The sequence below is a fragment of the Macrosteles quadrilineatus genome, unplaced genomic scaffold (genome assembly GCF_028750875.1).
Source record: "Macrosteles quadrilineatus isolate MER2022 unplaced genomic scaffold, UCM_ALF_1.0 Scaffold_2__2_contigs__length_208266976, whole genome shotgun sequence".
In the NCBI taxonomy this organism is placed as follows: Eukaryota; Metazoa; Arthropoda; class Insecta; order Hemiptera; family Cicadellidae; genus Macrosteles; species Macrosteles quadrilineatus.
In genome coordinates this window covers 164,488,139-164,512,051 of record NW_026542595.1, presented here as the reverse complement: position 1 = coordinate 164,512,051, position 23,913 = coordinate 164,488,139, and the positions used below count along the sequence as shown (strand labels likewise).

Here is a 23,913-nt window from a genome sequence, read left to right as displayed (position 1 = left end):
ACCTGTGGAAAGTCTTGTAATTGAACAAATCTGTGGAACACTTAGAAGTGTTGTGAGAAATTGTGTTTTTACTAGGCCTCTACTTTATTTTGGAAATATAAATTGGTTCTTGTGCTATGAAAAAGTTAACATTAAATTTAGCAGACAAATCGATTTACATGTGATCAACATTACTATTTATTCAAAACTGTGATCATGGCCTAAGAGCCGAAACATGTTTGTTATTTAAAAAATTAATAACTTAAAAAAATGTTTAATTATTTATTTCATTTACTAATTATAATAGTAGCCCTCAATAGTTTTTTTCTTCTTTTTTTTTAGGGAGAGGAGGGAAAATGCTTTAGTGGTGCAGGAGGTAGCCAGCCTGTAGTGTGAGACTCCTGAAAATTGTCAGACTACTCACTAAAAAACCCCCTCTACTCTGTTGGACACAGACCTGGAATTGTTTGTCACATTACTTCAAGTCAGGCCAACATGTGACCTAAGCCCTCAGGGCTCGCACCGTTTCTGGCATTTAGATTCTTAATGACCTACACCGCATCCCGGTCAAGGTCGATCTTCTTGGCGCGGAGAATACCCTGGATATAATGTGACACACAGGTCCAATTGTCCTCACCCTCCGTCATAATCGGTATGACCGTGTCCACCGACAGCAGTCCTATTAATTGTTGAGCCTCCAGGCAGGGCCTTTCCCAGCGCTGGCAGTGGAAAAATGTATGTTCCACGTCATCGAGAATGCCTGGGCAGTATATGCAGTCGGGTGACACGGCTTTGCCCATCCTGAACAGGTACGACCGGAAAAAGCCGTGTCCCGTCAGAAAGTGGGTGAGGTAGAAGTCCACCTCTCCGTACCGCCGATCAACCCAAGGTTGGACTTGCTGTATCAGTCGCCTGGTCCAGAGTCCCCGTGTCTCCTGTTCCCAGCCCTCCTGCCACAGCTGGTAGGTGCGGGTGCGTTCCTCTGTTCGTGCCTCGTCCTCCCCACGGCGCCGGTAAATTGCCTTTCTCTCCGCCGCCAAAAGTTTGACGGGGATGACTCCAGCAATCACCAGGACGGCGGGCTCGGACACTGTTCGGTAGGCAGATGCTACCCTCAGTGCTGCCTGACGCTGCACTCGGGCGAGCCGCATCCTGTATGCCTCCTTATTTAGTGCGTCTGCCCACACCTCCGCGCCGTACAAGAGTACGGACTGGACCGAAGACATTAACAGCCTTCTACGACTGGACCGAGGCCCTCCGACATTGGCCATCAACCGGCTAAGAGAAGAAACCACCCTAGCGGCCTTGTCCGCTGTACGGAAGATCTGATCCCGCCAGCTAAGCTTGCTGTCTACCATGACCCCAAGATACTTGGCAGAACGAACAGTTTGAACCTCGACGGCTCCCACCCTCAACGGCACGATGGTGTCAATCCGTTTTTTTGTCAAAATCACGATCTCGGTTTTGCTCAGAGCAAGCGAGAGACCGTGGTCTGCCATCCGTGCGTTTATGGTACGCATAACTCGGTTTAGCTTTAGCTGAGCCAGCTCAACGCTACGTGCAGCTATCAAAGCTGCAACGTCGTCTGCGTACCCAACCAAGACCGTTTCCTCAGGCATTTCAGACCTCAGAAGGCTGTCATAAGCGACGTTCCAGAGGTCTGGGCCGAGTATGGAACCTTGGGCAGCACCAGAAGTGACACTCATCGTCCGCGGGCCCTCCGCAGTGTCATACGTTAGGAGGCGAAACCGGAGATAATCCTCCATGATGCGCATTAAGTATGCCGGCACGTGGAAGGTGTTCTCCAGAGCATCCAGCATATCGCACCACCTCGCCGAATTAAATGCATTTCGCACATCGAGCGTTACGAGCAGCACAACCCTGCGAGAGTAGTGGGTAAAATCCTCAGCTCTCATCACGGCTTGCTTCACCTCCTCAATCGCATCAATCGTTGATCGCCCCATCCTGAATCCATACTGACGAGGGGAGAGGTCCCCCGCAGCGACAACGGCTGAATTTAGCCGGGAACGGATCAATTTCTCGAGGACTTTGCCAGCCGTATCCAACATACACAGAGGTCTGTAAGAGGATGGCAGATCTGGGTCTCCCTTGCCCTTCCCAACAAGCACAAGCCTAGCTGTCTTCCAGCACAAGGGGAAAACCCTTCAACCAGGCAGGCGTTGTACATGCTCAAAAGGATCAAGGGGTTGGTAGTCAAAACCTTCTTGAGGACAAATTCTTATTTAATTTACCTAAAGTTATAATAGAGGAAAAATGTTTTGACGTTTTTAAAAAAAGATTAAAAAATTATCTCTTTTCATTGTCTTTGTATTCTTTGGATGAATTTTGGAATTCAAGAGAAATCATAAATAATAGTTTAGCAAGGTGATTTGATTTAATTTTGTTTTGTTTATTATTCTTAAGCTTAAAATTTGTTTTGAAAAGATAATGATTGTTTTAGCGATAAGTAAAGCATAATTCATCTTTATATTTATTTGACGCTATTCATTGTATAAAAACTTGTACTGTGAATGAATCAAGAGAATTTGAATTGAATTGAATTGAATTGAACCCAGTCGAGCGGCGTAGCAGTACACGTAGCCTTGGAGCGTTCACACGAGCGATTGGGTAGTCGCGCTGCAGCTCGCATTCTTCCCTTTGTTCCCATTGTGCACCAGTTATGGATCCGAGTGGTTTTGATATCGATATTTTCATCTAGTCAGTGGACATGTCGCTCGTGTGAACCGGTGTTATCCTGTGGTACGCCACCCAGTCAAGCTTACCTAGTCACAGCCTAGTCAGCTAGGTATGTCGCTCGTGTGAACCGGGCCTAAGCCATAGCCCTAGTAGTTAGTCAAGTCCTCTAACTGTCAAACCTAAGAATAGGCCTAGAATTAATAACAAAAATCTGAGAATTGTAGGCACTACTAGTTCAGAAAATGTTTTGTCTGGGGTTGTGTGGAACAAAGAAGGCTTGGTTTCATTTGGGGAGAGTAGCTAAAGGGTCCAGCTCAAATGATGTCCCAAATATTGTAAACAAAACCTTTCCTGAGGTTAAATTTGAAATAGAGCAGCTTGAAAGCAAACGCCACAATGATAGTTTCAAACTTGGTGTTGACTTTGTTCAAAAATATACTGTAATGGACAGTAATAAGTGGCCTAATAACAACACTCCTCAAATGATCTTAGTCTTGGTAGGTCCAGGCTGCCTACTTCTGAAATGGCCTAGGCAAATAAATGTAAACAGTTTTAACCCTGACATGGTGATAGCCTCTGTGAATGTTTAATGTCTCCGAACTAAGTTAATTATTGTTCTTGACCTGTTTCTAAATTAAATCAATCCCACTGTGTTATGTGTAACTGAGCACTGGCTAAGGTCAGAAGAATCTGAATTTTACTCCAGAATAGGGCCTGGCCTTTTTCTGGCTTCAATCTACAGCCAAAAAGAATTTATACATGGAGGACCAGCAATCTTTGTAAATAAATATATTAGTTTTAAGGAAATCTATATACATAACTTTTGCATAGAAAAGACCATTGAAATTGTAGCCATTGAACTGCTGGACACTTGACTTAATAATAATATCGCTTTATCGCTCTTCCAATGGTGATTTCCCACAATTCATAGAACAGCTAAGTGATAGTTTAAATTTCATTTCTCGTTTGAATTTCAGCTCGGAAAACAAATAGCCCTGGCCACTGGCCAGGGACTATAACATACATCTTGAGAAACAATCTGGGGAGGAAAGTGTATTCTCTTACCTGCTCCTTACTTATGGATTGTACATTACTTGCTGGAAACCCATCAGAAATACTGCCACCTCGATAGTATATGGGAATAAAGAACAATTCAATTCAATTCAATACTACTTTATTCATCTCTTGTACAAAATACATTGAATAGTGTCAACAGTTCAGCTGCAAGTAGGCCTAATATTTATTAAATACATTTCTAACATAAGAAAATAAAAACAAAATTTCACAATCTTACATTTTTTTTAAATAAATTGTAAACAGAAAATACATATCCTGCATTAGTTTTTGACCTCAAAGACTATTCAACTCTTCAAAAGAAAAAATAGCCTTGCTGATGAGAAATCTTTTTAATTTATTTTTTAATATTGTTTTGGAAGTCTCTGATTTAATTTCGATTGGGAGATTATTATAAAATTTTGATCCCGCATATATGGGGTTTTTCTCAAAAAGTTTTCGACTATGGTGGCCAATTGCAAGGTTTTCCCGATTTCTGGTGAAATAATTATGACTATAGGCATTGACCCTACTGTTGCTGATCACTCTGCAGTGATAATGGAGATGAAACCAAGTGCTGACCCTGACCTAGTCAGTGGGCAACCAAAAGTCCCGTGGCAGGCCAGTTACATTGTTTCTAAACTAGGGATGAACAAGTCCCAAAATTTTGGGAAATTTTCAGGAAAAAATATCACACGGATCACGGGATCACATTTGATTCGGGAATTGTTTGGGACGGGATTTGATCCGATCGTCGGTGATTTTGCCGCTTCGTGAGTGACGATGACGCCCCTATTGAAAGAGATGTTCACGATAGTTCCGCAAACGCAGGAGGCGAAATCATTTTAACAATCGCGCCGTGACCGCAAGTCATACCGTCGGTCATTCCGTGACCACGAGCCATACCGACAATCACGCCGTGACCGCGAGTCATACCGAAAATCGCACCGTAACCGCGAGTCATACCGAAAATCCCGCGTGACCGCAGAGTCATATCGACGATCGCACCGTGACCGCGAGTAATACCGACGATTGCCCATGACCGCAAGTCATTATACCTGTAAATTTTTACACATTTTTTTGGTATTGATAGATCAGTGCCACAAATGGTAAAAATTGATTTTGTTTGTCTTTTTTGGTAACTGCAATACTCTACTACTTTCTTTTCATGCACAGGAAAAAATCCCGTCCCGTCCCGAAAATTGGGAAGGAAATAAAAATCCTGTCTTGTCCCGTCCCGAACTAAAAATTCAATCCCGTCCCTAAACATATAGTCAGAGATGAGCTCCTGTTTTGAAATATGAATTGAGGAAAGTTGATATGGGTAAAGGAAACAAGTATAGGCCTAACACAGAATGAAACACCTTTCGAAAGCTCTATAAGTATTTTCAACAATAAATTCAATTCAAGCTTTCCTACCAAAATTTTCAAACAAAAGTCTAATAGGCCTCGAAATACTAGGAGTGGATGTACACAGCAGGATAAATCTTGGTACACGCCTTCTCTACATCATCTTAAAAACCTAACCTTGTTAAGATAATCAATGACCATGTCAAGTCCACCAAGTCACCGGTTGAGAGAAAAAAACTTTTTGCCTTATATATCCAAACAAACGGGCTATACAGAAATAATGTTTCAGTGGCTAAAAATACCTTCAATGTAAATGTCATAGAGCAGTCTTCCAACAAATGCAAGGCTGCCTGGAGTATCGTGAATCAGAATCAACAAACAACCGCTTAAAGTTGGCTGTTTTGCCAGCCCTGATGACTTCAATGGCTTCTTCCTTGATTCCATGGATGAAATTGTGGCCAGCCTACCATCAGTCAACTTCAATCCACTGAACAACGTTCAGGGATCAGGTCTTCGAAACTGGTGTCAAGTGAGAGAACAAAAGATATCTGTCAGATTGTTAAGAACTGAAAAGAACTCTAAAAGCCCGGACATGTGGGGTCTCATGCAATGTCCTAAAATTTGTAATCAGTGGTATCGCCTCTCCTCTGTCATCGGCTTCCCTCAAGATAACCCTTTATGTGTTTGAATGGGTGAAGAGAGATGCAAATGCTTTGCTAGAGAAAACAAAGGAGTGGTTCGCTTCTAATAAGTTAAAATTAAACGAGGACAATACCCAACTCCTGATCTGCACTCTTGAAAGAAAATTGGTGCAGAAGAAAATCAACCAGTAAAGCTGCTTGGTTTCAGGCTTGACCAGAAATAAAACTGGGATTACCACATAGCCCAAATCTTCAACTAATTGTCTAGAGTGGTCTTCCTCCTTAGAAACCTTTATGATGTGATCACTGAGCAGTACCTTGATACGGTTTACTTCTCGCTGTTCCACAGCCATATTGTATATGGTATCCTTACTTGTGTATGGGGCCACGCTTCCGCATGCAGTAGGCCTACATTGTTAAAACTCCAGAAGGAGGCGTTGAGAATGATGACCTCTACTGAAATTAGGGGCAAAGATTTCACTCATAGGCCTATCTTTCAATGTTTATAGACAATATGTCCTCAACTCTCTGATACACTACGCCAGAACTTCATTATGTATGGAAGAAGACATGACATCCATCAGCATAAAACCGGGCACACGAGAAACCTCGACAACCCTCAATGCAGACTGTCCAAATCCGAGAATAGCTTCCCCAGTGACTGCAATCAAACTCTTCAACAGTCTACCAGAAGAAGTCAGAAGTATGGATATGGCTGGATTTAAAACCTCCGTGTGAGAAAAACTTTAAAGTAGGACTATCTACTTTGATCAAAGAATTAGATGACGTGTCACTTTTTAACTCACCGCCATCTCAGTTCAGTTTTTTAAATTAGTTTGACACAATCTATCTGGGATTACGGTCAGAGATGAAGCCTTCAAGTATTCAAGTAAGTATTCAACTACCTACTGTACTCTCTGGTGAAATACAGATTCTGTGATGAAGAAGATTGTTTTTAATGTAGTCAGGACTTGAAATGTGTCCATCCTACAATTCAAATCAATTGTAAATGATTGAAAAAATCTTCATTTAGAAGAGGTTTTCAGTTGTAAACTGGTTAGATAACAGAATATGATTTAACAACAAAAATTGTTAAATTTGGCTGCAGATGAGTATTTTGATATTTTTTAATACAGGTAGTTAAAAATAAAAGTTTTTGACATAATTTTCAATTTCTGAATGTTTCACAAACACAAGTTTTAGTATTATACACCAGATGATCACAACACAACACAGGCTAATAACACACTTAAGCAATCACAATGTATTTTATTTACAGAAATAACAACTGGAAACAAATAACTGTTCAATAAAAAATACCAAGCCTTTAAAGGAAAATAAGTCTTGATGTTTAGGGTTATTCTCTAAAATTATACACATTAAAACCCCTACTAACCGAAATAAAGGTGGCGGAACCATTTTGTACTACCTATATTAACCTTTAATGAATTATGGGAATTTTAGGCTGTCTTAACTCAAAACACAACAGTAGTTAATATACGTTAATTTAACTACTATATAATCTATTTCTAAAATAATTAACAGTTGTTTTCTGAATAGTTGTTTAGTACAAAATCTTTTACTGTGGTTTTAGCGAATTTCCCATATAGGGAATAAGCTATTACCGTAGTACTCATGGTAAGACCTGGATGCGGGACCGATTTTTTTTTCGTTTTGAGGTCCCTAGAGGCCAAAAATACCATTCGTTCAAATTCATATATATATATTTATATATATATATATGTGTCCGTTAGCACGATAACTCGAGCAAAAATGATCCGATTATGATGAAATTTGGTGCAAACGTGTAAACCTACGTTTATTCGAACGAGTTCGCGATCCAGCATGATCGGACCATGGGAACGGGGGTTTATGGGGGGTTTTATGGGGTAAAAATAGGTTTTTCCCATTTTTGACTCAAAAAACATAAAATTTTGCAATTTCTTTCTAAACCATTTTGTAGAGCTTAAAAAAACAAATAATTTAGTATATTGAAGCGTTATTATGCGCCTAATGGTTACGGAGAAAATTTAAAAAAATTATAAATTTAAAATTCCCATGTTATTCTTATGGAGAATAAGTAAACTGTTGTAGTTTGCTTGTTTATGAACATATTTTGATCAAATTTGGAAAATGTTTTTATTTCTTACTAACTATTAACATTAAAAAAAACAGTTTTACCCTCCCTGATGCAGCAAACCTTAGTACTTTTTAAACTAATTCTATTTAAATCGGGAATAAATGTTATATTTTTAAATAGACATTTCAGTGTAAATCCAATCAGTCAAATGGAAATTCGCTTAGTCTGCAGGTTTGCTGCGGCGGGGTTTTGGTTTAATAGGGTGTGGTTAGCAGGACTTTTACTGTTACAGAATATCTGTAAACCATTCTACTACTTTTCAGATGTTTTTTGAATTGTTTCCTGGTCCCTTTTTAAATTTTGTCAAAAATTAAAGCGAGGGTGAGCGTTTAAAAACGGGATGATTTGAGGTTTTTTTATATTTCCAATAAAAAAACACCAAAACTCGACATTTTGTTACCTCGCCCTCGCCTTAATTTTGGATCAATTTTAATGATTAAAGTGTCAAATTACTGGAAATTTTGTCAAGATTTCCAGAATATCAGTTATATTTCCTTTGGGCGGATAGGATTCGCCCCATTTCACATACTAATTTACATGTGTTTCTTATGGAAGGAGTATTTTAATAAGATATTAATTAAATAAGTTATAACTCGTAATCTGTTGAACCAAAATTAACACATTATATACTTTTCTTGTAGAAAATTTAATCTTCTTCAATTTTATAATTTATTATAGTATACAAAAAGTTGATAGTTTTCGAGATATAATCAAAAAACCCAAAATGCGTACCTTTCTCCCCCCCCTTTTTCCCCCCTCCACCCCCTGGCTCACCACCTAGGAGTCAGGACTTTTGGTATGTTAACACCCTAAGCCCCCTGAACAATTTTCTGAAGGAATCGCTTAGGTACCTGCTCACGCACTCTACACCTCATTCCTTGACTGGACTAATTGGACTTTTAATGCAAAGGGCACTGGTTGAAGAAACAGCTGATCTTTGTCCAGCAAATCCACACAGATCATCTCACTCTCTCTCAAAGCTTATGATAATTCAATTCAAACTAATACAAAAATATTAACAGTATAAATTCAAATTTTATAATTATTTGAGAAATTCTGAAACTATACAAATATTTTACATACTAATAAAAAAATGTATTTTTAGACAATGAGCAGTACACAAATAATACCTGTAGTATTTACATGTAAGAGGGTACCTATGAGGGTACAATATGAGCCTACAAGTGCTTATAGGCCATTTATAAATACTTATTTTTTGTACTTGCGTTTCTACTCATTGGCATGGCATCGTTAATGTTTTGTAAGGGAACAGTTTGAACCCTGTTCTTGTTATTATCTAACACTAACCTTTTTTAGATAGTATCACAAATTGATAGCCCAATAATTGACTTCAAAGCATAAGACATGCAGCCATGTTACTTTCTAAACAATTAGAGAATGATTCATGTATTTGGACTGATGGATAATAAGTAAAGACAAATACCCTGTTTTAAAAATTCAATTTTGTACACAAGATAAAGGCTAAATAAATAAAAAATGTTGCGTTTTGACATAATTTATAATTTATAGTATAAGCTAAAAAGCAATATTTTTATTAACTATGATAAAACATGATTAGAAATTAAAACATGAGTCACCATTTCTTATTGATAACTAACTAGTGAATAATTTAGCAAGTCTACATTAAAATTGTAAAAGCTTATTCTTGAAGTTCTCTATTCTTCAATATCGCCAGTTTCATGTTTTTTACTTGTACTTTTAACCTGAGGTATTCTACTGCTAGTCTTTTTTCCTCTGCTTTATTTTTAATAAATTGTCTTTTTTCCTTCATGTACGATTTCCTAAGTTTCTCCATCTCCTGTTTGGCCTTTGTTCGTACATAGAAACGTTCTCTCTTCAACTTTCTGTATTCATCGTACTTTGATCCTACAAACACAAAACTATTGTTAATAATAAGCAAACTATATATAATAAATATTGCAAAAGTAATGACCTAAAAATATTTATGAAAAATTTACTTATTATAATATTAGAGCTAATACTTTTATTGTATTCAACAAGTTGGCATATTATTTTTTTTTATTTATTTATTGTGACCCTTGGTTAGAATATATCATTGATAAAATAGAAGAATTACCTTATCCAACCACAGTTGCTGGTATGACAACAAGTTTTGTTCCTTAGAACTTCAACAGGTATTGTATGTCACCACATCATCATCAATGTATTAATACATTGAGGTATGTCAAAAGATTCTTTAAAACACTGTCAGAATCACAATACAGTAGACTCCCTCTTAACTGGTTAAAACTGTAAAGGCTGGCCAGCACTTTCTTATCACTGTCACTGACTATGTAAAACAACTAAGTTAGTTAGCAATCTTCACAGACATCTTGTGTATCAGTATCGGAATTGACTTTAGACAATCGATTCTCAATAGTCGATACCGATACCAAGGTCCAAATATTGATGGTATTGAGAATCGACACATCCCTACTTATAACTTTAATAATCTCATTAATTTTTATTTTCAAACTACGAGGCATGTTTTTTAAGTGAGTACCGTTTTTAAACTTCTCCGTTCCAGCACTGTGCTTGACATTTTGGACATTTGCGCTGTATATAAGCATCTATTGGCAAGCCCTAGCCGGAAATTCGACAAAAATCGGCCTTGTTTACATCCGGTATTGAGCATTCAAAATGGTGCCGCCAATTGAGACTGCCGCCGACTGTGAAGTGCGCGCTGTAATTAGATTTTTAAGTGCTAAAGGTGTGAAAGCCTTTGAAATTTATCAACAGATTAGTGGTGTATGGCGAGAATATTTATGAGTGACGGAATGGGACACAAGTGGGTAAGGGCATCTAAAGACGGCCCCACCAACGTTCATGATGAGCAACGCACTGGGTACTGGGGACAGTGACGCTGCCCAGTGCGATGCTCATGATGGACGTTGGTGGGGCCGTCTTTAGATGCCCTTCTGTGTTCGCTGGCCCTTACCCACTTGCGTACCATTCCGTCACTCATAAATGTTCTCGCCATACACCTCACTAATCTGTCGATAAATTTTAATGGCTTTCACACCTTTAGCACTTAAAAATCTAATTACAGCGCACACTTCACAGTCGGCGGCAGTCTCAATTGGCGGCACCATTTTGAATGCTCGATACCAAATGTAAACACGGCCAATTGTTGTCGAATTTCCGGCTATGGCTTACCAATAGATGCACATATACAGCGAAAGTGTCCAAAATGCCAATCGCAGCCCTGCAACGGAAAAATTTAAAAACGGTACTTACTTAAAAAACATGCCTCGTACTTAAATAATTTAGGAGTTTTGAAATCACTACAATAAAATCCCTCAAATTTAAAATAAATAAATGTTAAATGTGAAAAAATCATTCTAAAACTGAAAACATAAGCCTTGAGTTTTAGTTAAGCTAATGACATTATTCCATGTGTACCATTGTGATTTGGGAGTCAAGCAATTTCAAAGCAACTCATTGAGTTATAAGTTATAACTCACCTGATTCAGATGACTCAGTTGAAGCTGTTTCCGTAGAGGATGTCTGTGAAGATGTTAAACTCTCGGAAGAGTCTATAGTTATCACAGGGATGCTGTCAGTAGTAGGGTCTGTGTTGGAGAGAGGTGCCGGATGGGACAGGGCAGGAGGCGACAAGTTATTTTTAAGGCAGCGAAGAGATTGGTTTTGAGACTCAGTCTGTTTTTCTGACCAGTATTTCTCTTTTACCAACACTGGAGGCAAACTATTCTCACTTCGGTATTCATCAATCACAATTATGTCTGTTGTCAAGTTTTTATCAGAGAAAGTTTCACACTTATCTTTAGTCAACAGTCGAGACGATTGCGGGGTATTATTTTCTTCTATACAGCGGATTGTAGCACAGTGTCTTTTGTTGTTAGGTGAAATACTCTGCTTCGGGGAAGAAGCAACAAGATGTGTTTCATTAGAAAACTCACAAGTCGTTTTTAAACTCTCGACACTTAACACTTTAATGGAGCAGTCCTGGGTCCATTGTACGGAATGTGGTGACTTGGAAGGTTTGCTATTCAAAGATTTTACGATTGGGCGTTCCGGGCTACTACTTTGTGAAGGATCTTCGCTAGATGTGTCTACGATATAAACGGTTTCAAATGCAGGTTGATAAGAAGACAAGAGACCGGGAATGTTAGAAACTACAGGTCTACACAAGGGGAGAGCGTTGGTCTGACAACCGTATGAAGACGGATCGCTCGGTCTGAACTGCATCTCTGGCGAACGGGGACGTTTCTTATCAGAATGTGACAGATTGATTCCACCGTGCATTAACTGTGGGATAGGATGACCTTTGAACATTGATACAGATGAGGAAGAGCTTATCCTAGACTCGGTTTGAGATGAGTTATTTCCTCGCGGTTTCAAACCCGCTGCTTTCATCACATCAAACTGAGACATTTGACAACTGCGTTTCTCAGGGGTAGTTGATTCTTCTTCACTGCCACCTGATGATGAAGCACTGTCATGTTTATGCATTTTCTTGCGGACATTGTTTCTTGTCAACACCCTGTTTGCCAGTAACCCGCAACGTCTGAATGTTTTTTTCCTAGGCGTGACTTCATCATCCTCCTCCCTGATTTCTGCATGATCAAAACCATTACTGCCATTTATCTCATTAATCTGGCTATTTTCTTCCAAAACAGTTAGACTATCTTGTAACAATTTGTCCTCAGATGATTGATGATCCCCAGCCGCTTTTTCACCATCTAAAGAAAAAACAAAATAATAATGTAACAGTAAACAACATGAAATGTGAGTGTTTAGTTAACACAGCAAAGATTTAGAGGTTATACAAGTTTCTGTATGAGATTATGAAGAGATTATTAGGAAATGAAATCAATCGATAAAGGACCGGTTGTATGCCAACTTATTTAATGTGTTGCAAGATGAATAATATAAGCTACAAGGAACATAAAACAAAAACTAGTATATGAGTAATTTAGTTTCATAGATTAGTTCTACAAAGGTAGAACTATTTTAAAAAATCTCAGGAATATTCAACTACAAAACATTTTGTTTTTCTTGTACTATTATTTCTTTATTGCTCCAATATAACTTTCTAACCTAACAAAAACATCCCCAGTCTCAGCAAACCTGTAAAAAACTTATTTGCTAAATTTGATTGAAGCCAATTTTTTATATAGGCCTAAGTTAAGTTAGTTAGTTAAGTTTACAGCATAATAGAATGGTATCTGTTGATCGCAGACCGATATCTATAACAATTTAGCGGAAAATCTGTTTATGAGCTGAGATGACCCCAACAAGTTTGTTTAGCAGTATTTTACATCATGCTATGACAAGACAGAATAATTATTGGAAAAGGTAATATTAGATAATTACAAATTCAGCATTGGTCTTTTCAGGGAAAATGTTGTTTTGTTTTGGCCCAATGAAACCTCAAATACAGAGAAAACATCAAATACACAAACACCATAACATCCTACAACATTAGGGGCTCTACCAGACTGGTAATTTTGTACTCAGGTTGTATTGAATATTTTATATCTACTGACAAGATTGTTCTAAAGCAGCAATTCTGGGTACTCAAGATTGTGATACTATTCTATTGGCAGGTTAAGAAACATTGTATACCACGTTAACAACGTCTCACAGAACTAGATTTTGAATTGCTAACATAGAGACAGATAACAATTTACTCACTGTGTATGACGGTTTGCTGCACCAGGGGTGTTTTATAGAAATAAAAGAGTATAAATAAGACAAGTAAAATTCATTTAATGTTGAAAACAAAATGCTCTATTGGTACATGGAAAATCAATAAAAAAATACTAGATAAATTAAGACATGCATGCTTTAATTGTTTCGAATCGTTCCATTATATAAACCAAGTAAATTAAAACAACTAACAATAAACATGGAGATATCACTTAGCCGAAGTAGCATGGATCAAATGGCAAACAGCTTATGACACTAGTTCCAAGAAGAAATGTTACATTGTTTTTAAAAGTAAAAAAACTGTAATGTTTTAAGTTTTAGCCATTGAATATTGCAATACATTATAAACTTGAGAAATGCATTCCTACTAACTACAGACTATTTTCACTGGATAAAAGCACATTGTATGCATTTTTCTGACAATCTTCTTGTGGTAAAAAAAAAATCAGGACAAAAAGGATAAAATTTTGTAGGTATTTAAATCAAAATAGCTTAGTTTTTGGGAAGGGTTTTAATTTTTCTCTCATCATATGTGAACCTCAATTTCAATTGTTGATTATTTTGGGTTTTATAGGGGCTGTAAAAGTATGTATCAAAAACAGTTACAAAAATGAGTATAAATATCTACATACCTCTTTCTATCCACAAGATCTTCTTTCTTCTCATGAAGCACTAGCACTTTTGACAGATTGTTTGAACAAACTATACACAACTGACCGACATCAACTATAAATGATTTACACTTAAGGAGCAAAACTTAGGAGTTACAACCTATACCAATAAATATTTGTAAACACCCCCTTTGCAGCAAACCTGCACTCCGGGAATTCACAGCAGCTTTTAAACATTTCGCAGACTTTTTCTAGCACAAACAAGTTTGAGTCTAAGACTACAATGAGTACCCAGGCTAACAGGTCTACTGAGGTAATGAATGTATATCCACATTCTGGTTGATAAAATGTTAACCAGAAAAAATACAGATGAGACAGGTGTAACAATTTGATTTCACACCAAGGAACAGGATTGACAGAGTACCCAGGTTTGCTGACATGAGAAACAACCAAAACTTTAATTCACATTGAATTATAATAAACGTTAGGCTGCTAAAATTTTCTACAAGGCCATAGGACAATAATTAGAACTTTAATTCGCTTGTAATAAAAATTTCAGTGGAACGGCGTGGTGAATTATTTTTTTTAATAACCAGCACAAGACATTCCTAAAAATTGTGTGTATGCATCGAGTTACATTTTAGTATTTAGCAATTTATTTGAATTAAATTTCTTATAAATTTATTTTCAAACAAATCATGACATCACCAATCCTCAGAGAAATAATATTGAAACGGTAGATATTGTAAAAATTTCAGAGTAAGCGATAAATTGCTTCCACCCCTTAAAGATAAAAAGGAGATAGTTATTTCCACTTATTTGGCATTGCAACAATTTATTTTTTTTTTAAATATAAATGTATACTTATAAAGGTAACTAATCATATATTTATCCCCACATAATGCCTTTTGATCAATGAAAAGTAAGACCCTTGTCTGAATCCCACCATCACTTAATCAGCGTAAACTGAAACAAAAATTGCTGATGTCATAATTTTGAATTGTAAATTCTTATTGGCTTAGTTGTTACTATATAATAAAATAAATGTTAAAAAATTTGTATAAAAAGCTTACAAAGTCTAGCAAATAAATATATGTATTTTAGTTTGGTTCTTTTATATATAACATTTGTGAAAACAAATTTGTGAAATCTAATGAAATATTTTATCCATTCTCATTTCCTTGTTTGGTTGCAAACCTAGAAAAAACTTTTTTATTTGTAAACTCAACTAATAAGCTAATGGGCATTATATTATTTTACAACCTAAATAGAATTAAGTTTATGAAAGAAGTACAACAAATAAAAAATAATTTATTAATAGGAAGGATCAAAATGTTATGTAAATCTTTTTATAAAAAACAAATTTATAAAATTCAAATTAGAGTTAGATTTATATTTTATCTTAACATTTCCATTATTGTGATTGTTAACGTGTTTAATTCATAGTTGTTCACATTATTGCTTAGGCTGCAAAAAGATACTTTTACTCAAAACAGTAAAAAAAACTGATTATTCCTATAATTTGAATTGTTTGTGAACAGAAATAGTTATTTGTGCAACTAGTGAGAAAAGTGAGCAATTGACTCACTTGAGAGAAATCCTTACTCACGAGCCGTAGGCGAGTGATGAATGGTTTCTCGAGTGAAGCAATTGTACTTTGAACTCGAGTTGCACATTATACTTTTCCTACAGTTACCATAAAACAAATAAATTGGTGAAGAAACATAACCTATTTTTACACAGAAGTGAACTTTTAATATAACATTTAACGTGAAGTGACAAATACAACAGTACAACAGCTGACCAGCTGATTTACAGCCAGTTACGAGCTCACTATTCCATGCCTTCACGTTGCAAATCTGGAGTGAGACAAAGTAATTAGAGTGAGACAATGTTAACATTGTCTCACTGATGAGCGAATTGGCCACTTTGCTTTCTCAAATCAGTGATAGAACATGTACATTGTTAGGTAACTGTAGGAAAAGAAAATTAGTCCACACACTGTGTAAATTATACACAAAAAAACAACTGTAAGTACAATACCCCCGCCGCAGCAAACCTGCCGTCTAAGCGAATTTCCATTTGGCCGAATTGATTTTCAATTGATCTATTTAAATAACATTAGGTTTAACGAGTACCTAGGTTTGCTGCTACAAGGAAACTAATAAAGTAGTGTGTTTTTAGTAAAATATTGATAGCTTACTATAAAATAAATAAATTTGCCAAGTTTGATCAAAATATATCCATAAACAAGCAAACTACAACATTTTACAATATTCTCCATAAGAATAACATGGGAATTTTAAATTTACAATTTTTTTAGTTTTCTCCGTAACCAATAACCGTACAAAAACACTTTGATATACTGAATTGTTTGTTTTTTTAAGCTCTTTAAGAAGGTTTATATAAAAATTGGGAAATTTTGTGTTTTGAGGGTAAAAAGTGAGAAAAACCAATTTTTACCCCATAAAACCCCCCATAAAACCCTTTTCCCATGGTCCGATCATGCTGGATCGCGAACTCATTCAAGTTTATCCCGCCTTACACCTTCAAACCAAATTTCATCAAAATCGGATAAAAATTACTCAAGTTATCGTGTTCACGGACACATATATATATATATATATAAATCTATATATATATATAGGTACCTATATATATATACATATATAAAAATTTGAACGAATGGTGTTTTTGGCCTCTGGGGACATTAAAATGAAAAAGTAAATCGGTCCCGGGCCTAAGTCTTACCATGAGACCTACGGTAATAGCTACTTCCCTATAGGGAAATTCGCTAAAAACCCACTGTATAAATTTAGCTCTGCCGAGGAGTTAAGATACTCAAATGAAATTTTCTTCCAGACACTGTGCCATTAAAAAAAAAATATTAGGGATGGACGAGATTGGATTTTTAGTTCGAGACGAGACGAGACGAGATTTTTTATTTCTCATAAAATTTCTAGACGAGATCGAGACGAGATTTCTCTTCTCATACACAACGGGAAATGCACGTTCGAAATTTTTACCTGATTTTGTAACATTGTTAGATGACTGTTTAAATACTAAAATAATGATAATAGGCAAGAATATTTTCTATTTTTTATTAAATAACATCAGCATAACATTTTTTTATTAATCACGCCTAACTTATTAAAAATGCCTACGATTAGGAAACATGGTGATATCAGTTAGGATAGAGTTCAACTTATCCTAAAATAAAATAAATCATAAAATAAAAGCAATATTAATTTTTATAAAATAGTTACTTGTTTTGACTTTTTTTATAGTAGTAAAACATTCCTCACACTGCTTACACTTAACAAAACTTCTCAAATGTTATTAAAGTAATATTATTAAAATAATGAAAGTAATATTTACATTAAAAGAATTAAAGTAATATTTACATTAAAAGAATTAATTAAATAAGAACGCCTTCGAAAAGGAAACGCAACTACAACACGCTCCTGTATTGCATTGACTTTCTGCAGGCGTTTTTAAATTTTTTTTTTTTTTTTTTTTTTTTATTCTTGTCTCGATAAAAATCTCGGCCAAAAAGTAATCTCGTCTCGTGTAACGAGATTGAAAATTTCCCGAAATTTCGAGACTTGACCATCCCTAAAAATTATGTTCTCTTAACGGTAGAAGCTATTGTCAATATAAAAGTCAATGTAACATATTGTTGTCCCCAATGAGATATAACTGACACCTTAAAAATATATGTAGGCTACTTTATAATCATTCCAGACTGGAGGCATACATTGAAAGCAAAACTTAATACATTCACTGTCTCTCTTTCACAATAAAAGATTGTGTCGCTTACCTTTATTGATGACTATCTTGTTTGGCTGGACAGGAGTGTTGGTCTTGTTAGGAGTGGCCTTAAACTTTGGCCCAGTGTTGAGGCTGCCAGTTTTCCCCGCTTTCAGCACTACTCTCGGCGTAACGCTGGCTGACACCTTGGCCACCACAGGCAGTCCGCTGGCGCTGTCTAGGGGCGTCACTGTTGCCGTCAGTTTCGGTGTTGTCTTGGGAGTTTTAGGTGTCTTTGGAGGTGCTGGTTTCTTCACTGTTGGTACTGGCGAGGCATTCGAGTCCTGCCCAAATCATAATAATTAAGGATACATACTATCAGAGGTTTCTAGAACTATTTAATTAAATTTTTTAGTGTTAGAACAGTTTTCTTAATTTATTTAATTTCTTAATTTCAGCTCGATATGGTCCTCACAACACAAACCCTGAGAATAGGATTGATGAATAGATACAGGTAAGATGTCAAAACTCACCAAGTCTGTAGTTGCCCATGTTAAAAGCATACCTTTGATTTTGATTTGTGCTTCACCACTAAAGTGAAAAAGTCCATACCCAAAGACTAATTCAACAGTTAAGAAGGCTGGAATTAGCTTTCCAATTTATTATAGACTCCAGAAGTCCTAGTAATTTATATGCGGTAGCCACAGTTGGCAACTATGAACATCGTTCCAGTTTTGAACTTTGACTGACAACATACTCTTTGAAGAAGTCATATACTAGGACTAAAAAACTACTATTAGTGTTGTTTGGTGACTGATTAGATTAATTATTGTGTATCTATTAGCTCCTGGACTCAAATTTTCTCCAGTAACCAACTGAACTCTATCCCTTTTCAATTTTGTTCTTTTAGAAATGTGTATCTTATTACACTATAACAAAGTTGCCACTAGGGGATTATTCACAACTAGGAATGTGTAAATTTTTGATACACCACTGATTTTTTGGACAATGGCATCATCGATATCATAAATCGATCATTGAGGGCCAATACCTGACTTCTCTGTGAAGATGAAGCGATCCAAAATGTATTATGCTTTCACCACAATTGCGGATGACGTAAGATTTTCCTTGGAAACGATAATGATGCCTAGGAACAGCGGACACGGCGGTTGCCGGGGGCCTTGGCCTAGAAGGGGGCCTCCCTTGGGGCCTCAAATATTTATTTCTTGATAAATTTATTTCACCAATAATCTTTTTCGCAGCGATAGCGGGAGCTGTTGATGAAATCTGAGTGACCGCAAAAGATCCTCGCTATTTCGCCGTTAGCGTAGGTGTTGTCACTATTCGTCCGTCATCGCGGAAGAAATCAAAGATTGTATCGCAACCGCGGGAGACAATGATGAGGTCTACACGGCCACGGGAAATAAACTTGATTTTGCCACTATCACCCAAGACGGCGATCACGTTTTTGAAACCGCGGGAGATGATGAGAACGTTTACACGTCCGCAGAAGATGTTCATGATTTTGCCGCTATCACGAAAGACGATCCCGTTTTTGTGACCACGGGGGACGATGATGATATCTAGACAGCTGCGGGAGATTGTCATGATTATGCCGCGATCACGAAAGACGATGGTCACGTTTTCAAGAACGTGGGAGAAAATGATGACGTTTACAAAGCTGCAGGAGATGTCCATGATTTTGCCGCTATCACGCAAGACGACGATCACGTTTTTGCGGGCGTTGTTCATGATTGCATTGCTTTATTTCTTTCTTTACTTAAAAACAACTCTACCCTAAAACATTACCCAAAAATGACTTTGTCTAGAGACGTAAAGAAGACAGTGGGTTGGTGAAGTATAACCAATCCATGTAAAATATTTGGTAGGATTTTGAAAAATTGTATCGGTATCGAGGATTGATAAATTTTGTCATCAACAAATCTTGATTCATAACAATAAATAATATTACTCTGATAGTGTTCTGATACAAAACATTTTGTAAAACTAAAAGCCTACTTTTACTAAATATTGCAGTACTAAGCCGGACTCTTTTAACAAGCGAGTAATGTTAGTAAACCTGGCATTTGAGAAATTTGTTTAAAATAAACAAAACAATAAGTTTATTGAGTTTTTGAATTTTTTAGGTGAAAATTGGAGCTGGCAGAGGATAGAAGAGCTTGGAGGCACATGGTTGGCGAGGCCAAAAACAACCTAGGTTTCCAATGGCCACAGGAGTAAGTAGGTGAAAATTAAAACTAAAAGGAGAATCAGCATGGAGAAAAACACTTAACTTTACTGGTTTGTTAAATGTTTTTGTATGTAAATACCTTGTCTTTGTTTAACTTAATTTTGGCGTCCCGGATTATTTCCTTCTCAGGGTCACATCCCAGTGCGTCCTTCCAAAACGTAAAGTTATCGATGGAGAGGTCAGTTCCTATCACTGTAACAAAATAATTCAAACAGTTTAACTTATGATAGTAATGATGAGACAAGGCAGATTGCATAATGGGCGCAGTGCCGGATTTAGGGTACTTGCGGCCCTAGGCCAAATTATTTGAGCGGCCCTCCGCCTGTGGTGGAAATTTATTGCGATCGCGGAAGTATTCGTGAATATTTCCTATGCATCAAGGGGACATCATCATCGACACCCGTGATCGTGGATGAAATCGTGGACATCTCTCCTAAACCAAGTCAAAGCCAACATAGGTATCCGTGACCACGGCAAAATCGTAAACATCCCCCGCGGGCTGCAAAAAAGGGACATCATCCTCGACACTCGTGACCGCAGTGAAATCGTTATCATATCCCGCGGGCCGCAACCACAGGGACATCATCATCGACACTCGCGACCGCGGTGAAATCGTTATCATATCCCGCGGGCTGCAAAAAAGGGACATCATCCTCGACACTTGCGACCGCGGTGAAATCGTTATCATATCCCGCGGGCAGCAACCACAGGGACATCATCCTCGACACTCGCAAACCGCGGTGAAATCGTTATCATATCCCGCGGGCAGCAACCACAGGGACATCATCCTCGACACTCGCGACCGCGGTGAAATCGTTATCATATCCCGCGGGCCACAACCACAGGGACATCATCCTCGACACTCGCGACCGCGGTGAAATCGTTATCATATCCCGCGGGCAGCAACCACAGGGACATCATCCTCGACACTCGCGACCGCGGTGAAATCGTTATCATATCCCGCGGGCCGCAACCACAGGGACATCATCATCGACACACGCGACCGTGGCAAAATCGTTAACATTTCCTGCGAAGCAGCAATCACGGGGACATCATCATCGATACTTGTGACCGCGGCAAAATCGTTAAAATCTCCCGTGAGCCGCAATTTCGGGGACATCATCACCAACACTCGCGGCCGCGGTAAAATCATAAACATATGCCGCGGGCTGCAATCACGGGGACGTCATCCTCGACACTTGTGACCGCGGCAAAATCGCGAACATCTCCCGCGGGCCGCAATCACGGGGACGTCATCATCGTGACAGTCGCTAATTCTTGAACGTCTCCCACGGGCTTCGATCGTGAGGATACATCACCGTCACCCGCGGCCACGGCTAAATCCTGAACGTCTTCCACGGGCCCGTATCACGGGGACATCATCACTGGCAGCCGCGGCCGCGGCAAAATCGTTAACATCTACCTCGGTCCGCGGAGACATAATTATGGTCACCTGCAATCGCGGCAAACTGGTGGTTTAAAATAAATTATTTTTTGTCTAAAAATGTTTTTTTCCTATCCTCTGCGGCCCCCTTTTGCTTGCGGCCCTAGGCCACGGCCTAATCGGCCTAGTGGTAAATCCGGCACTGAATGGGCGGCAAAAGCAGACATGATGTAAGCAAGAGTTGTTTAAATGGAATAGCAAAGAAATATTAAATATAAATACATTCACAATATCATTGTGTATGTTGTTTCATTATATTCTGTTGTGTTTTAACTTTTAATAAAATGACAGATTCAATTAACTGAACTCATAAACCTGAGATAATTGAAATGTAAGTAGAAAACTAAAACTTTAAAATCAAATAATGATCAGCTGATATAACAATCATCCCTCTTTAGTTTTTGTCGTATATTTACAATCTTCTGCATTTCTTTTCCATACACATTACCATCTAACAATGTCTTCCATTCTAACAATGTAAATGTAACATTTCCCTTTTTTTTCAACTTTACATTTTAGGTTTATCTAGTGAGACTGGTTCCTCAGCACTCCTTCCCTTTAGTAAACTTGAACTAGTTGAACTTGAATGTGCACAGCTGGCAACTACGTCTGTCTTGGTATTGGATGCATCAATAATATAAAAAACACTTTTTATGTTTTAAAAGTTTAAATTTAACACCAAGTTATTATGTCAGTTGGAAAAAAGTTACCAGTTGTGTTAAATTATCTTGTTAAAACATATTTAGGCCTATGCCTAAAAAAGTCTTTAAAACCACTTTATCAGTGCTTTGACTTAACATCTTAGTAGTAAAATAGGTCAAACCTTTATCTTAACTGTGTTTTAAAACTATTTTAAAACAATCTTGTTAGAAGTCAAATGTTTTAATAATGTATGGTAATATAATATTTGTTAGAATGCGATGAATGTAGGATACTATCCATTTGCATAGTAATGTCATTAAAATTTAAAATAATCGTTAAAATACAATCCTGAGACCGTACCGATGTTGTACCGAGGTACAAAATATTGTACCGTACCAACCTTAAATTTTCTGTACCACAGACCCTTAGTATTAATGAATGCGATAAACGTAATTTAGTTGTTAAATTCAGTGGAAATATATGGTAATCTATCACTTGATGAGTGAATCAATTAGCCATAACTACTATTACCAGCAAATTCTTGCTCTTCTTCAAAAATCTGATTAATGCAAGAATTCACAGAGGCTATATGAAATAAATGCTTCAGAATTTGTAATAAATGCCACAACTATAACAATGAAAATAATTAATGCTAATGTTATAGACATTTCACTTACAATGTTCTCCAATTTCTCTTAGGGATCTAAGTTTCTTCCCTTTAGGTGTGTAGTAATAAACATCACCCTGTTTTTTAGTGGCACTATCACTAGTGCTGCGGAAGACTAATTCTCTCTTCCAACCTAAATACAAATTAAGAGTTAGAACAGTTTAAATAAACAAATCCTATTTTTTATGAGGTAGAAAGTAGTAATTTTCAAATATTGAAATATTCAAGAAACTATATTATTTATCAAAACAATAATATCAAATAAATAAATATCAACACAATGTCTTGGTACAATGCTCATTTCAAAATAGTATGGTAGATGAAACTAGCATGAAGTTTTAATTTGAATTTAAACAAATATATAAATAAAGTTCTTAAGCTTCTTGATTGTGCAGTTACTTATTTTATAGTCCAAGATATATTTTCAAAACTAAAACTTTCTTGGGCCAAATGTCAAAACATACTGATAACAAACCAGATAGAAACGTTGAGGCTTGAGGCATGCCTCAATAAACAATTTGCGTGTACAGAATGGCTGGTTTCAGTGGAAGTGAATCATGATTCAGTGTTGCTCAATAGCTTTACAAAATATAATTGAACTGAAATAGAAATAGATTAATGTTAACGTTTAAAGTAAGCAAGCTGCTAATATTCGTAAATCTTTGGAATTCATTTATATTTTATAAATTGAGGTTTAAGTATACCATTAACTTACCATAGTCAAAAGGTTTGAGAAAGATAGGATTTGATATGTCTACTCTTGGACGTTTATCTTCTTTAGTTGTAATTTTTCGTTTTGGCGAAGGAGTCGACACTGCGGTCAGATCTTTGCGAACTGTACAAGGACAAGAAAAAAGAAAAATGTTGACTATTGTATGTACCAAGATATATCTAAAATTTATCAAATGATTAGTGTCTAATATTAACAACTTTGGGGAGCGAGCTGGTGTAGTGGTTAGAGTGCGGAACTTCAGTCCCTGAGGTCCCGGGTTCA

At 37.1% G+C, this 23,913-nt stretch overlaps 1 protein-coding gene across 5 annotated transcripts in view; it reads right to left on the bottom strand.

Moving 5' to 3' along the window:
- LOC128985973 (uncharacterized) overlaps positions 1-23,913 on the bottom strand; it is a 119,503-nt gene that overhangs the window by 31,243 nt on the left and 64,347 nt on the right. For all 5 annotated transcript variants that reach the window (XM_054405997.1, XM_054406002.1, XM_054405999.1 and 2 more), the window contains 4 exons: positions 23,635-23,754; positions 22,930-23,052; positions 20,246-20,358; positions 17,986-18,259 (listed from right to left, as the gene is read on the bottom strand). In XM_054405997.1, the coding sequence (XP_054261972.1) occupies positions 17,986-18,259; positions 20,246-20,358; positions 22,930-23,052; positions 23,635-23,754 (630 nt within the window). The remainder of the gene's footprint in view (positions 1-17,985; positions 18,260-20,245; positions 20,359-22,929; positions 23,053-23,634; positions 23,755-23,913) is intronic.